Source organism: Euleptes europaea, chromosome 6 (assembly GCF_029931775.1).
Source record: "Euleptes europaea isolate rEulEur1 chromosome 6, rEulEur1.hap1, whole genome shotgun sequence".
NCBI classification, from domain to species: Eukaryota; Metazoa; Chordata; class Lepidosauria; order Squamata; family Sphaerodactylidae; genus Euleptes; species Euleptes europaea.
The window spans coordinates 50782936-50796853 of NC_079317.1; the positions used below are offsets into that span (position 1 = coordinate 50782936).

Below are 13918 nucleotides of genomic sequence, written 5' to 3' on the forward strand. Positions count from 1 at the left end.
TTAAATGAACGGAATATTCTATTATTAGAACACTACAATTTAAACCCTAAATACTAATACAGGAAATTCAAAACTCTCGTCCTTTATAATGGTAAATCATGTGACCCTAACCTACCCCACAGGGTTGTTGTGAAGATAAAATGGAAGAGAAGAGAATGATGTAAGCAGATTTGGGTCCCCACTGGGAAGAAAAGTGGGGTATAAAAGAACTAAATAAATAAAAACACAAAACAAGAATCATATTCAAGAATAAGGTTCCCAATATCTTGCAGACTTAACACAGATAGGGATGAGAGAGCCCCGAAAGAAAACTTTCCCCCTCAGCCCTTTCCCCACCCCCAATTTTTCCAACAGAAAAAATAGAAAATTTGCAGGAAATGTTGAAGAGAAACTCAAATGAAATACTTCCCCTTTTAGAATGAGTAACATTCTTATAACAAGGTTTTTCACTTTCCAAATGTATAGTTTTGCAAATGGAAAAAAATGGGCAATTTAGGGTTCCACTGAAAAAAACCTCCTATGAAATATTTCCTGTTTTTGAGTGAGGAAAATCCTTGTTTTACAAAGCATTTCCTTCATTCCAAAAGTATAGCATGTAAAAGTCTTGAGGAAAACTGGGGAAGTTGGGGAAGCACTGGAAATAAAAAACTCATACTGCAGACATAAAAAATCTTGAAAATATTGTGTGTTTAAGTGTAAATTTTGGCACCAATTAATACACTACAATGTGTTTAATGATAACACATCATTAAAGAGTTGTGTCTTCAGTGATACAAAGTTTAGCTTAACATCCAAACATGCTGGCAGTTCTACCTATCGTGACTATTAGAGAGCTTCTGTCCAAATAATACTTTCTTTTATTAGAGAATTTACTTTCTATTGTCAACTTTTATTTTTTTTCCACATCTCTCAGATTGCAAAAATTAAAGATGCATGTGCTATGGTAGCATTGTAGCAGTCTGTCACTTTTTCTCAAGTATTGCATATACTTGCCAATTCTTATAGAAAAGGAAGATGTTTATACCGTACTTCTAAATCAGCAAAGGTAGTCTAGGTTTGATAGGAAAAATACTGTGTGTATTTCAATTTCCCCCCAAATATCAGCCCCTACCGATTCCCAAACCGCCCCCCACCCATGGCTTCAAAATTTCCAGAAGTTTTACATCTCTAAACCTAGAAATAAAACCCTTCTTTTCATGGTATTCCCAAGACCAAATAAGGTGATGTTTTCATACCTGGACACACTCCTATTGAAGATGGTGGAGGTCTGCCGCAGAAAGTGGTCCAGTTGCAGAGCTTTCTCCAGATACTGAAGATAGAGAGGTGTTGCCAGCTCTGAGCAGTTGCCATCTTCTCTTGCACCCAGCTCTGAGGCCATAGAACAAGACTTTTCTCATTCACAGAGGCCTCTTAACGCACGGCTGTCATAAAAAGGAATGGGCCATTTAGCATCATCCCGTCCACGTACGGGATTTTTTAAAAAAAGTCAAGTCATGAAGTCACAGGACCCAGACTGCCTCCCCACTCATTCCTCCCTTGTAAAAAACCCCTCAACCTTCCACTGCTAGCCTGTTCACACCTGTCCAGGATCTGAAGCCATTTTCTGAAACCAACTTCTATGACTGAGGCTGGTGGAAGGAAGGTAGGGGAATTCACACAAGAGAGGATGGCAGGGGGTTGGCAGTATTTGTCTGCCTGTTCCATGGCCCTGGAAGATGACAAAGTACTTATCACTTTACCTCTGGTCACTCAGAGGCAGAAACACTGGATACTTGTCACTTCCTCCCCAACCTATAAAGTATTTACCATCTACATGTCAGAAAAGCAACTAAAGGCACAACTGGCTGACTAAATAAAACAAAATTCAAGTAACTGGCAATAAATATAGCGTGATTTATTTCTTTTTAAGACTTCTAGGACACCTTTCCATGAAAGCAATAATTCCCATGAGGCTTACAACAAAACAGATTAACAGAGTTAAACAATATAATCAGTATAAACACTAGGGTCAAACCCAAAGATGACATTACTCAAAGACACTCCAAAATAAGTATGATTTCAACTGACGTAGAAGGTATGTAAAGAGGTGTTACATGAAGACGATGGGGAAGGGAGTTCCACAGTCTAGGAACAGCTGCCAAAGCATCTCTTGTGCATGTTCCCAAACACATATGTGAAAGTGCAGGTTCCCACAGCATAAGAGCCACAGAGGACTCCCCCCCCCCCCCCGCACAACATTCTGACAACCTCAGAACATGGACAGGAATATATGGGTGGAGACAGGCACCTTCCCAGGCCAAAATCACTACTTTGAATTGGGCTCAGAAACAAAATGGAAACCAGCATAGTTTGTACAATATGGGCTTGATGTGTTAATTCCAGCAAGCCTCAGCTACCATTTGGGGTACCACATTTTGATCTGGTTAAGACTGCCAGGCTGCCTTTGAAGGCAGTCTCATATTAAAGTAGCTGTATCTGGGTACTACCTAGACTTTGTGACAGTGGACAGCACTAATTTATGAAGAACAGCTGAAGCTAGCATACTACCCTAAGCCAATAAAAGACTCAGAACACTGGCTGTAAACTTATTCCCACATCAGTATTACATGTTATCCACAGCAGTTTTGTTTTAACTGGATTAAGTTTCAGTTGATTCAACCTCATCCAATCCTTCACTGTTATAAAACAATGATTTAGCACATTCACCATCTCCTTGGAATTAGATGGAGAGACATAGCCAAGTGTCATCCAAATATTGATGACAAATCTCTCTAAATCTCCAGATGATCTCTCCCAGACGTTTCATGTAGATATTAAGCAGTATGGGAAACCAAGATGAAACCCTGTGGAACCCCACGGGCCAAGGCTGAACAAAAGTCTCCAAGCATCACTTTCTTGGACTTACCCACCATAAAGGCCCATAGGCGTTGTAACATAGTACCTCCAAGACCCATCCCAAATAAATGGCTCAGAAGTATACCATGGCCAATGTTAATGAAATCCACTGAGAGATACAGGCTGAGGTATACTCCCCCTCCCTACAGGCTGGCTTAAATTAGGGCAGCGATGGCAACTAGTGCATAATGTCCAGACTGGATCAAAAAAGTTAATCAGTTTAATTCAGTAATACTTGATACGGATCATTTCCTAGAATACATCCATAAACCTGCACTCAATTCTGAACTAAACCTAATCTAGTTTCTGAAAATAATTTAATGTTTGAAAGGCCTAATACCAAGGAAATACAGAAAAATGAAACTATGCTTATTTAAAACAATAAAGGCCATTTCCACAAAGGTTAATTGCCCTGGGATTGATGCAGCTGGAAAGCATAGTTGTGAATTGATGCTCTTCCAAGGATTTCCCAGCTTTTCTCCGATCTTTCCCTAACCAGCATTACTGAGAAGCTAGATCACAACAAAGCCTGGATGGCTGCCACGTGGATGGGAAAGTTCAGATTTCCCCAGGGCCATACACATGGCTGCCATTTTCTCTGCCATGCGTATGACCATGGCGGTCGTTTCCTCCACTTGCCACCAGGGGCTTCTTTTTATGTCTCTATCATGCCTTCCCTGGTCCGCTTTTCTCTAAACCAAAATGCTTCAAACTCCTTAGTCTTTTTTCACACAGAAGGTGTGCACTAACCCACTGACACACTAACCCCTTTTTAGAGATATGGCAGCCAGGACTGCATTCTAAAAGCAGCCACAACACAGACTTATACAAGAGCATTATGATACCAGCCATTTTGCTTTCAATGCCTTTCCAAATGATTACTAGTGCAGAATTCTCTTTTTTCCACTACAAACATACACTGTGAACATTTTTACTTAGGGAGCTATTCCAAAATTATGGAGAAACACCCTAACGGTTCCAATCTTTAAAAAGGGTCAGCATTCTGACCCAAGTTGCTATCACCCAATCAGCCACCCCCACTTCCAGATAATTTATTAACAAAATTATGGTACACAATGTCTGCAACTAAACAAAGCTAATGTAGATGGTGTAAAAATAGGCTCCTTGTCACCCTCTGTAGTCAGGAGGTCAGCTGCAGTATTTTATACTGAAGATATGGAGAATGATAATAGCAGCCCCACATAAAGCACACTAGTGTGGTGTAGTAGTTAGAATCTCAGACTATAGCATGGGAGACCCAAGTTCAAACCCCCACTCTGCAATGAAACTGACTGGACGATTGTGGGCCAGTCACCCTCTTTCAACCTAATCCACCTTGCAGGGTTGTTTTGAGGATAAAATGGGGGAAGTGACCCTCTCTTAGATATTAAAGATATTAAAAATTGAATAAATAAATGGCAGTAGTCTAGACAAGGCAGCAAAGGATATGAACGTTACATCTTAATGTCAACATCAAATAAAGAATGGGACAAGACATCTGCTAAATACCAAAATAGAACCTTCTTATGTCCCCCCCCCCCACTATATTCTTTCTAAAGGGAAAAAAAGAACATAAGAAATCAATCTGCTAATATTACTCCAAACTACTACAATTCACACAAGGAAATTCCACTTCTTTAAAATATTATGCACAATCTCATACCCAAGTGCCACAATTAAATGTTAAATGCCACCATGAGGCGGCTCGAGGGATCCCTCCCGCCGCCTCTCCTGCTGCTGCTGCTGGGGCTGCTTTTCTGTGCTGGGGCAACGGCACGCATGCCCACAGAGAGGGCTCTGAGTGCTCCCTCTGGCCCGCGCCATCGGTTCGCCCCCACTGGTATAGGGGAAGAGTTTTAAAATAATACACTGTTTTAAAACTCTTCCCCTATACCAGTGGGGGCGAACCTATGGCGCGTGCCAGAGGGAGCACTCAGAGCCCTCTCTGTGGGCATGCGTGCCGTTGCCCCAGCACAGAAAAGCAGCCCAGCAGCAGCAGCAGGAGAGGCGGCGGGAGGGATCCCCCGAGCCGCCTCATGGTGGCAACCCGCCTGCAGCCCCGGCTCTTGCACCGGGCAGCCTCTCTCCTCTCCTTCTTTTGGCAGCCACGAGTGGGGGGGGAGAAAGTTGAGCTCCCCGGGTCCTCTCGCTGTCACCAGGGCACCTGCGAGCTTCCCTCTCTCTCCCCCTCGGCGGTGCAGGGTGACCTTGCTGCGGCCGCCCCCCAGGCACCAGAACCGGCCGGGATGGCTGGCAGCGTGTACGGGTCACCCAGAACTGCTGCTGCTTGCGCGGCCTGGCCAACTTCCCTGAGGCTGCAGTAAGTGGGCGATCCTGAGATCGCAGGGTCGCTTTCCTGCCGTCACAGGAATTCCTCCCCTGGTACAATTGCCAAAGATAGGACTTTTTGGAGGACTCTGATTCATAGGCACTACACACACACACACACACACACACAGACGATTGCCAACCTCCAGTTGGGGCCTGGGAATCTCCCAGGATTACAACCGACCACCGCTTTACACAGATCAGTTCCCCTGGAGAGAATGGTAGCTTTGGAGGGTGGACTCTATGGCATTATACCCCACTGAAATCCCTCCCCAAACTCCACTGTCCCCCAGATCTCCAGGAATTTCCCGGACTGGAGTTAGCAACCGTATTCAGGTTAAATTGCCGTGCTGGCACTTTGCGATAAATAAGCGGGTTTGGGGTTGCAGTTTGGGCACTCGGTCTCTAAAAGGTTCGCCATCACTGCCCTATACCATGATCAAACTTTTATCCAACTCTAGTTTTAGAACACATGCAAGCTTGTATGATACTAAAAGAACAGAAGCCTCATGAACTGACATTGTTCAGCTGGTACACAACAGATATTTTGTCAAGCTGTGACTCTGGCTGCATTCCCATGCAACAGCAGATAATCAAATTCCAAGTGTTAAAGAAAATAACGGGGTGTATGCCTGTAATAATCAATTCTTGGCTATGGACTGTACCTTGCCTAAAACAAATATACATAAACTTGTAAATTAGTTCTACAGAAGGAGAACTATTTGGACATTTTTCTTTTTTTGAAGAATTCTGCAAAAATGTGTGTCACAGGCACCGCAATTCCTGAATGTCACAGATTCACAACAGCAAAATAGCAATCCTTAATCAATACCACATTCTGGAGGAAAAGGGTGTCCAACTCCTACTTCGACAACATGAGATTACAGCATCACCAATTTGGTGACAAGAAAAAAATCAAGAAAATTATGAACATGATAGCCCATGAGTGAATATTTCAGTACCTCAAATAATTATTCAACTGCCTTTGTGTAAGCACTAGTTTGTTAATATTGGCTTCTGTAAAAGATACTATGCAACATAATCACAAGCATTTGCTTTAAGCATCATTATGATATGTTACTAACTTTTCTTGTTACATGGCAGAAAGCATAACCAAGGCATTCTGCACCAGTGATAATATAAACACACACACCCCACCCTCATACAAAACTACTATACAGGGCTGTATCACAGCTTGGGCATGACATTTCTGGTCCAGCATCACTGAACCAATCTAGATACTACAATTCAAATTTTTGTATTCCAAGTGTGGAAATATTCATTCTACAATTCTGAATCAGTTGCACACTGACACACAGCAGCAATGCCCTGCCACTAACTTTATATTAATCAAATATACATAACCTTGTGGTAAGAGTGGGCCATGCCCTGTTCATAACTGCTTCTGCACAAAAAATAGTCAACAGGCTTTTCAGAACGGTACTGGGGAAGAGCCGAGGACAACTACGAATAGTGCTATTCTTAATAACGCAACTAGACTAAAGCTGCAAGGATGTTCAGTTGTGGCTGTGAATGGATGCAAAAGGAAAGTCCAAAGCTGTTTGATGCATATAACAGGAACATGTGGAGTATGACTCATTCATAGCTTTGGGGTTAGTTGTCATCAATATGCGGCTGATACTCAGCTCTTTATATCCTTATTCAAGTCTCCTGGAGATGCAGCAGAGGGCCTAAATCACTGTCTGGCTGCTGTGTTAAATTGGCTATGAATGAACAAATTGAAACTAAACCCTGTAGACAGTGGTAATGTTGGTTGGGAAGGTGGAGATCTTGAAGGACATTGTGCTCCCCACGTTTGATGAAGTCCGGCTGACCCATGGTGACTTGGTTAAGCACCTTGGGGTTATATTGGACCCAATGTTATTGCTGGAGAAGCATGTTAATGCGGCTGCAAAAAAGGCTTTCTCCCAACTCAGCCTAGCCCAGTGGTGGCGAACCTATGGCACACGTGCCAGAGGGGGCATGCAGAGCCCTCTCTGTGGGCACACGCACCGTCGCCCCAGCACATCTAGAGTTGCAAATCCAAGGCAAAACCTCCCATGCGTTTTGGCCATTTGGTCCTTCCCTTCGCCCACCGGCCGCATTAAGACCCTGCGGGATCCGCCCAGGCCTGCCTCCCGCCTTCCTTTCCTCCCTGCTTCCCAGAGCCTCCCGATGGGCCTCTGAGCAGCTCCGGAGCAGCAGCAGGCAGCGGGGCAGGCATGGAGCGGCGAAGCTGGGGGCTGCTGCTGCTGTCCGCCCTAGCCGGCGCACAGTACGAGAAGTACAGCTTCCGTGGCTTCCTGGCGGCTGAGCTGCTGCCGCTGAAGCATGCCTACGCCTATGTGCTGGAGCAGTACGAGGGCGAGGGCTAGGAGAGTGTCCGTGCCCTGGAGGCCAGCCTGCGCCTCCACCACCTGCTGTGTGACAGTGAGGTGCACTGCCACCAGGAGTGTGCCGGCAGTGAGGAGCTGGGGGAGCCCTGGCTCTGGGAGCCAGCCTTTGGAGAGCCAGGCCCCGGCGCCGCGCCGCACGAGGGACTGGCTGAGCTGGAGCTCTTCGGGCGCGTCCTGTGGCGCGCCTCCTGCCTGCGGCGCTGCAAGGGCTGCCTGCCCGTCTTTCAGCTCCGCTACCCACCGGCCGAGACCCTGCACGAGTTCCAGCGACGCACCCCTTACCTTTACCTGCACTACGCGCTCTATAAGGTGAGGGGCGCACCCCCTGGAGACGGTCCGGCCACGCGATCCTGTGCAGAGCGACTCCACTAGCATGGGATGAAGTGGGGATGTTAATGTATGAGTTGTTTTTTCTAAACGAAAACCTCACTATTCAGGTTAAATTGCTGTGTTGGCACTTTGCGATAAATAAGTGGATTTTGGGTTGCAGTTTGGGCACTCGGTCTCTAAAAGGTTCGCCATCACTGGCCTAGCCCATAAGATGGCCCCTTACCTTGATACAGCTGATCTGGCCACCTGTATCCATGTCATGGTGACATCCACACTAGACTACTATAATGCACTGTACATTTGTCTTCCCTCAAAATTAATTCAGAAACTCAAGTTGGTGCAGAATGCTGCAGCTCAGCTACTATTGGGAGATAGATGGAGCGTGCATATTAATCCCATTCTACAGGAACTCCACTGGCTGCCCATCAGCTACACGGCTTAATTTAAAGTATTAGCTATTACATACAAAACCTTGAACCTGCATATTTGGGAGACCGCCTCTCCCCCCTATGCACCATCACGACAGTTTCACTCTTCTAAGCAAGGTCTTCTGCAGGTGCCAACCTGCAACTGGGCAAAATCAACAACTGCCTATACACACGTCTTCTCCATTGTGGCTCCCACCTTATAGAATGACCTGCCTGAGGTCAGGAAGGCTCCCAATCTCCAGGCTTTCTGCAAGCTATGCAAAACTGAATTATTCAATTGAGCCTTTCTATGCAGGCAATAGAGTTGCACTGTACTAAATGATTCACAAAGTTACTTAGTTAAGCTATTAGGGACTGAGGTCTAAGCTACTGTGCTTAGCTTACTGAAACAGGGTTCCCCATGATGTTCTAAAGGGTAAACTTCTGTAGATTGGACTCTAGGATAGTTGTGTGGATAGGTAACTGGTTGGAGAACTGCACTCAAAGAGTAGTTGTCAATGGCATTTCATCTGAATGGAGGGAGGTGTCCAGTGGGGTGCCACAGGGTTCAGTTCTGGGCCCAGTACTTTCCAATGTCTTTATCTGAATGAGTGTGTGGAGGGACTACTCATTAAATTTGCAGATGACACTAAATTGGGAGGAGCAGCAAACACACCAGAAGACTGAGATAGAATTCAACGAGATCTGAACACACTGGAAATGTGGGCGGATGTGAACAAGATGCAGTTCAACAAGGTGCTGAGTTCTACATATGGGTAACAAAAATGAGGGACATGCACGCTGGATGGGGGATACGCTTCTGGGTAGCAGTGTGTGTGAACAAGATTTTGGGGTACGAGTGGACCATAAATTAAATATGAGCAGCCAGTGTGATGCAGCGACAAAAAAAAAGCTAATGCAATATTGGGAGTGCATCAACAGAAGCATAACATCCAAATCGCAAGACATCATAATTCCACTGTACAGCACTGGTCAGGCTACACCTGGAGTATTATATGAAGTTCTGGAGGCCGCACTTCAAAAGGGATGGGGACAGAATGGAGTGGGTACAGAGGAGAGTGATGATCATGGTCCTGGAGACCAAGCCCTATGAGGAAAGGCTGAGGGAGTTGGGAATGTTTTGTCTGGAGAAGAGGAGGTTGAGAGGGGACATGATTGCTCTCTAAGTATTTGAAGGGCTGTCACTTAGAGGAGGGCAGGGAGCTGTTCCTGTTGGCAGCAGAGGATAGGGCTCACAATAATGGGTTTAAATTGCAGACGGAGAGGTACTGGCTGGATATTAGGAAGAGGTTTTTTACAGTAAGAGTTGTTCAACAGTGGAATCAGCTACCTAGGGAGGTGGTGAGCTCCCCCTCACTGGCAGTCTTTAAGCAGAGGCTGGACAAACATGTCAGGGATGCTCTAGGCCAGGGGTGGGGAACCTGTTTTTCACCAAGGGCCATTTGGATATTTATAACATTATTTGTGGGCCATACAAAATTATCAAAAATTAGCCGATCAAGCCCCAAGCAGGCAGGTGTCCCAGATGACCCCCTCACGTGGGCAAGAAGGCAGGCATCCAACTGGTGGCACACTTGCCCACCTGGTGGCACAGGATGGTTTGTTGCACCAGCCACAAGCCGGAGTTGCTCCTGCTCCACATTGTCAGGGCCGGATTCTACAGCCAGTTCCTGCTACCTCCACCTGCAGGGACGAAATGAGGACAGACTGGCTAAGAACTCCCCCCCCCTCCGCTGTGCATTCTGCCCCTGCCCCTTTTAACCCCTCCATTGTTGCCACTTCCGCCCCCAGCCCTCTTGTAGTACAAAGGGAATACGTTTCTCCATGGCCCAGGTGGGAAAGGGTTAGCACAGTTTCTTGAGCGGTCCTAGCAGCTCCATAGCTAATGACTCTTCTGCAAGGGGGGGGAAAGGTTCCTTTTCTTGGCAAAACAAACTAACATCCTCTTTGAATAGAGGCACAGAATCAGCATCGCTGACAGATGGAGCAATGAAGGAGCTAGAAAAGTTTCTTAAGATTTGTCACTGATGAGCAAGATCAAAATAATTCATACCATAGTATTCCCCGTTACTATGGATGTGAAAATTGGACAATGAAGAAGGCTGACAGGAAGAAAGTTGATTCATTTGAAATGTGTTGGAGTATTATGGATGCCATGGACCGCCAAAAAGACAAATAAGTGGGCTCTAGATCAAGCCTGAACTTTCCCTAGAAGTTAAAATGACTAAACTAAGGCTCTCGTACTTTGGTTATATTATGAGAAGACAAAGCTTGCTGGAAAAGACAATAATGCTAAAAAAAAGCTGAAGGCAGCAGGAAAAGAGGAAGACCCAATATGAGATGGATTGCTTCAATAAAGGAAGCCACAGCCCTCAGTCTGCAAGGCTGTTAATGATAGGATGTTTTGGAGGTCATTAACTCATAGGGTCGTCATAACTCAGAAGTGACTTGACGGCACTTAACACACACACAGTGGGGGTGGATAAAATAACAGAAATTAGCCTTTTTAAGTAGCATCCGGAAAGTTTCTGCACATTAGCGCTCAACCCAACTGGCAGCCTGAGCATGTGTTCAGCATTTATAAAACTCCTCAGTCGCAAGTTTATTTATGAGATGATCGCTGGAAGTATTCTGGCAAAAGTGGGACCAAGGCAGAAACTACCTGACCATGCTGCAAACAACAGTAAGGCTTTCTGAGAAAATATGGAAACATGCATCTTTTGCTGACCGCATTCCTGACCACCAGTCACTAATTTCCAATAATTGTGGATGACCAAGTAATCAAACTTTTTGTCGAAGGCTTTCACGGTCAGAGTTCATTGGTTCTTGTGGGTTATCCGGGCTGTGTGACCGTGGTCTTGGTATTTTCTTTCCTGACGTTTCGCCCGCAGCTGTGGCCGGCATCTTCAGAGGAGTCACACTGAAGGACAGTGTCTCTCAGTGTCAAGTGTGTAGGAAGTCAGGAAAGAAAATACCAAGACCACGGCCACACAGCCCGGATAACCTACAAGAACCAATCAAACTTTTTGTTTTGCAGCCAGGAGCGCTGGCTACCAGCACAGCGCCCACACCAGACCAAACTACCAATCTCCACCTGAAAGTATGCCATGAAGATATACCTGGCGTAAGGCTTGTGTGCTGCATGACCTACGTGGTTACGTGTTAACTTTTTCCAGGTTAGATAGCAAGAACAACACGCCAAGTTGGCTCTTAAACGTTATCCAAGGATAGCCGCTCTTCATGTGACTTTACAGTTGACTGGCAAGATATCCTAGCACGGCTTTGAGTCATCAGGCGCCCTCCTGAGCTCGGAGACGAGCCGCTCTCTTGTCACGCGCTCCACCACGCATCCGTGTTGCGCCCAAGCGGCACCCTGGCCGAGGCGGAGCGGTCCCACCCAACCGCCCGCTTGCTAGCCCGCCGCTTCCGTGGGCTGCAGGGCAGCGCACGTGTCCTGGCGAGCCGGGCGTGACTGTCACACCCTCGCCCGCCGGTTCGAGGCCAGAGGGCAGCCCGGGCCCCGCCTGAGACGACCTTCCTCGCCCCGTTGAGGTGTTTTGTGAAGGAGGGGCTGCCTGGGTCCCGCCCCGCCCGCTCCGCGCTGGGGTGTGTCTCCCCCCCCCCACACACACACACACAACCGGAGGAGGAATAGGGAAGGGCCTGCCCCTTTAAGAAAAGGCCTTGCTACCGGGGACGCTGCTGCGGGAGCCGGGAAGGTGGGCGGGTGGGGAGCGGCGGCCTGTCCCCCGAGGGTCCCCGCCGCGCCGGCACCTGCCCGGCCCGCGTCTCACCTGGGTGCGTGGCGCGACTCGGGCCGAGGGTGACTCCCGAGTTGGCCGCTCGCTCGCTCCGGCCGGCCCTGAGCTGCGTCGCCTGCGATGGCGCTGCCTGTGTCCTGCCGCGATGCCTCTCGGCTTCTGCCTCGCCAAGATGGCGGCCGCGCTATCGCTGTTGAGGAGGAGGCGGCGGCTGCGGGCGCTGGGACGGCGGCGGCGGCCACTTTCGCTCACTGAGAGGAGAGGAGCAGGGACACGGGGAGCCATGGCGGGGGGGAGGAGAGGCGCCATGGCCAGGCCGGAATAATCGAACTCAGCACCCCCGCCTGGCGCCCGGAGCCCCAACCCACAAAACACTTTCTGGCGGGCTTGGCAGGCGGCCCTGCCTAGCCCCTGAGCCCGCGCCCCGTGCTCGTCCCCCCACGCAGAACCCACAAGGACCCCTCTTGTATCGACTTGTTCCTTGCTCGACTGGTAGAGCCTGGCGCTGACGGAAATTGCCGATCGCTTTCGGCCGAAGAGAATTGCGTGAGTTAGCAGTTCTCGCGCGAGGATGAACAACTACTCGCGATAGTCAGGTTCCTACGGGAGGTGTATGGAAGTGACGTCTTTTGACTAACCGGGGGTGGGGGCTGAGTAGGATTTTGGCTAGTACGCCGAAGACGCTAACCAGTACTCGATTTTAAAAATATTGTGCAACAGACATTAAAGCGTCATGGAGTCAGTGACTGCCCCAGTGCTCATGGCTGTCCCTCATTTGCTCTTAGGCTACAGTTTGGTCAGTGCTGCTGGCTCGTCTTATAGAGACCCGTCTAGAATTATGACGGCATGAGGCTTCCCCCCCCTTTGCTTCCCCCCGCCCGCGTTGAAAGGAGTGTACGTGTGTTATGTGTTGTCAAGTCACAACCAACTTATAGCGACCCTATGAAATAATGATCTCTGAAACGTCCTATCATTAACAGCCTTGCTCAGGTCTTGTAAACAGAAAGCCGTGGCTTCCTTCATTGGGTCCTGTCATATTGGGTCATACTCCTTTCCTGCTGCCTTCAACATCTCTGCATTATTGCTTTTTCCAGTGAGTCTTGTTTTCCCATAATGTGGCTCGAGTTTGGTCATTTTAGCTTATATGGAGAGTTCACACTTGATTTGCTCTAGAACCCACTTATTTGTCTTTTTGACAGTCCCAGCACCACACTTCAAATGAGTCAGTTTTCTTCCTTTCAGCTTCCTTCACTGTCCAGCTTTCGCATCCATACATAGTAATGGAAAATACCTTAGTATGAATTGTCTTGATCTCCAGTAATACTTAAGGATCTTTTCTGTTTCCTTCACTGCTGCCCTTCCAAGTCTCAATCTCCTGCTGATTTCTTGGCTGCTCGAAGGGATTAAAGTCTGCCAACATGGAAGATATGAATGTGCTAGGTATTTGTTACAGTGACATGATTTTCTGGCTCCGCGCTGCATTGTCTCTACCAGGAAGTTAGAAAGGTTATGTATAAATTTCCTATATCGTCTGACATATATTGTCTGACACAAACAGGACACAGGGTCTTATTCCAAGACACTGAAAGACTGGACAATTCTACCAACTATTTTATCAGATTGCACAGAGAAGCCATTGAAATTCATAATCAGCACAACTTTAACAGAAAAGAAGAGAGTTTAAGAATGAATAAGGCTTGGCTTCCTGTCCTGAAAACCTCCAGACTAACAAAGACTACAGTCAACAATAGCCATGCAGATTAGCTTCGGATTTCACACA

General features: G+C 47.2%; 2 protein-coding genes across 3 annotated transcripts in view; both read right to left on the minus strand.

Moving 5' to 3' along the window:
* INO80 (INO80 complex ATPase subunit) overlaps positions 1 to 1421 on the minus strand; it is a 48631-nt gene extending 47210 nt beyond the window's left edge. For both annotated transcript variants that reach the window (XM_056851008.1, XM_056851009.1), the window contains exon 1: positions 1236 to 1421. In XM_056851008.1, coding sequence (XP_056706986.1) covers positions 1236 to 1378 — 143 coding nt within the window. In that variant the 5' untranslated portion in view covers positions 1379 to 1421. The remainder of the gene's footprint in view (positions 1 to 1235) is intronic.
* A 10627-nt stretch (positions 1422 to 12048) lies between these two features.
* The window catches only part of EXD1 (exonuclease 3'-5' domain containing 1), a 35081-nt gene continuing 33211 nt past the window's right edge, over positions 12049 to 13918 (minus strand). The window contains exon 12 of the mRNA XM_056851878.1: positions 12049 to 12663. Within this exon, the coding sequence (XP_056707856.1) occupies positions 12049 to 12663 (615 nt within the window). The remainder of the gene's footprint in view (positions 12664 to 13918) is intronic.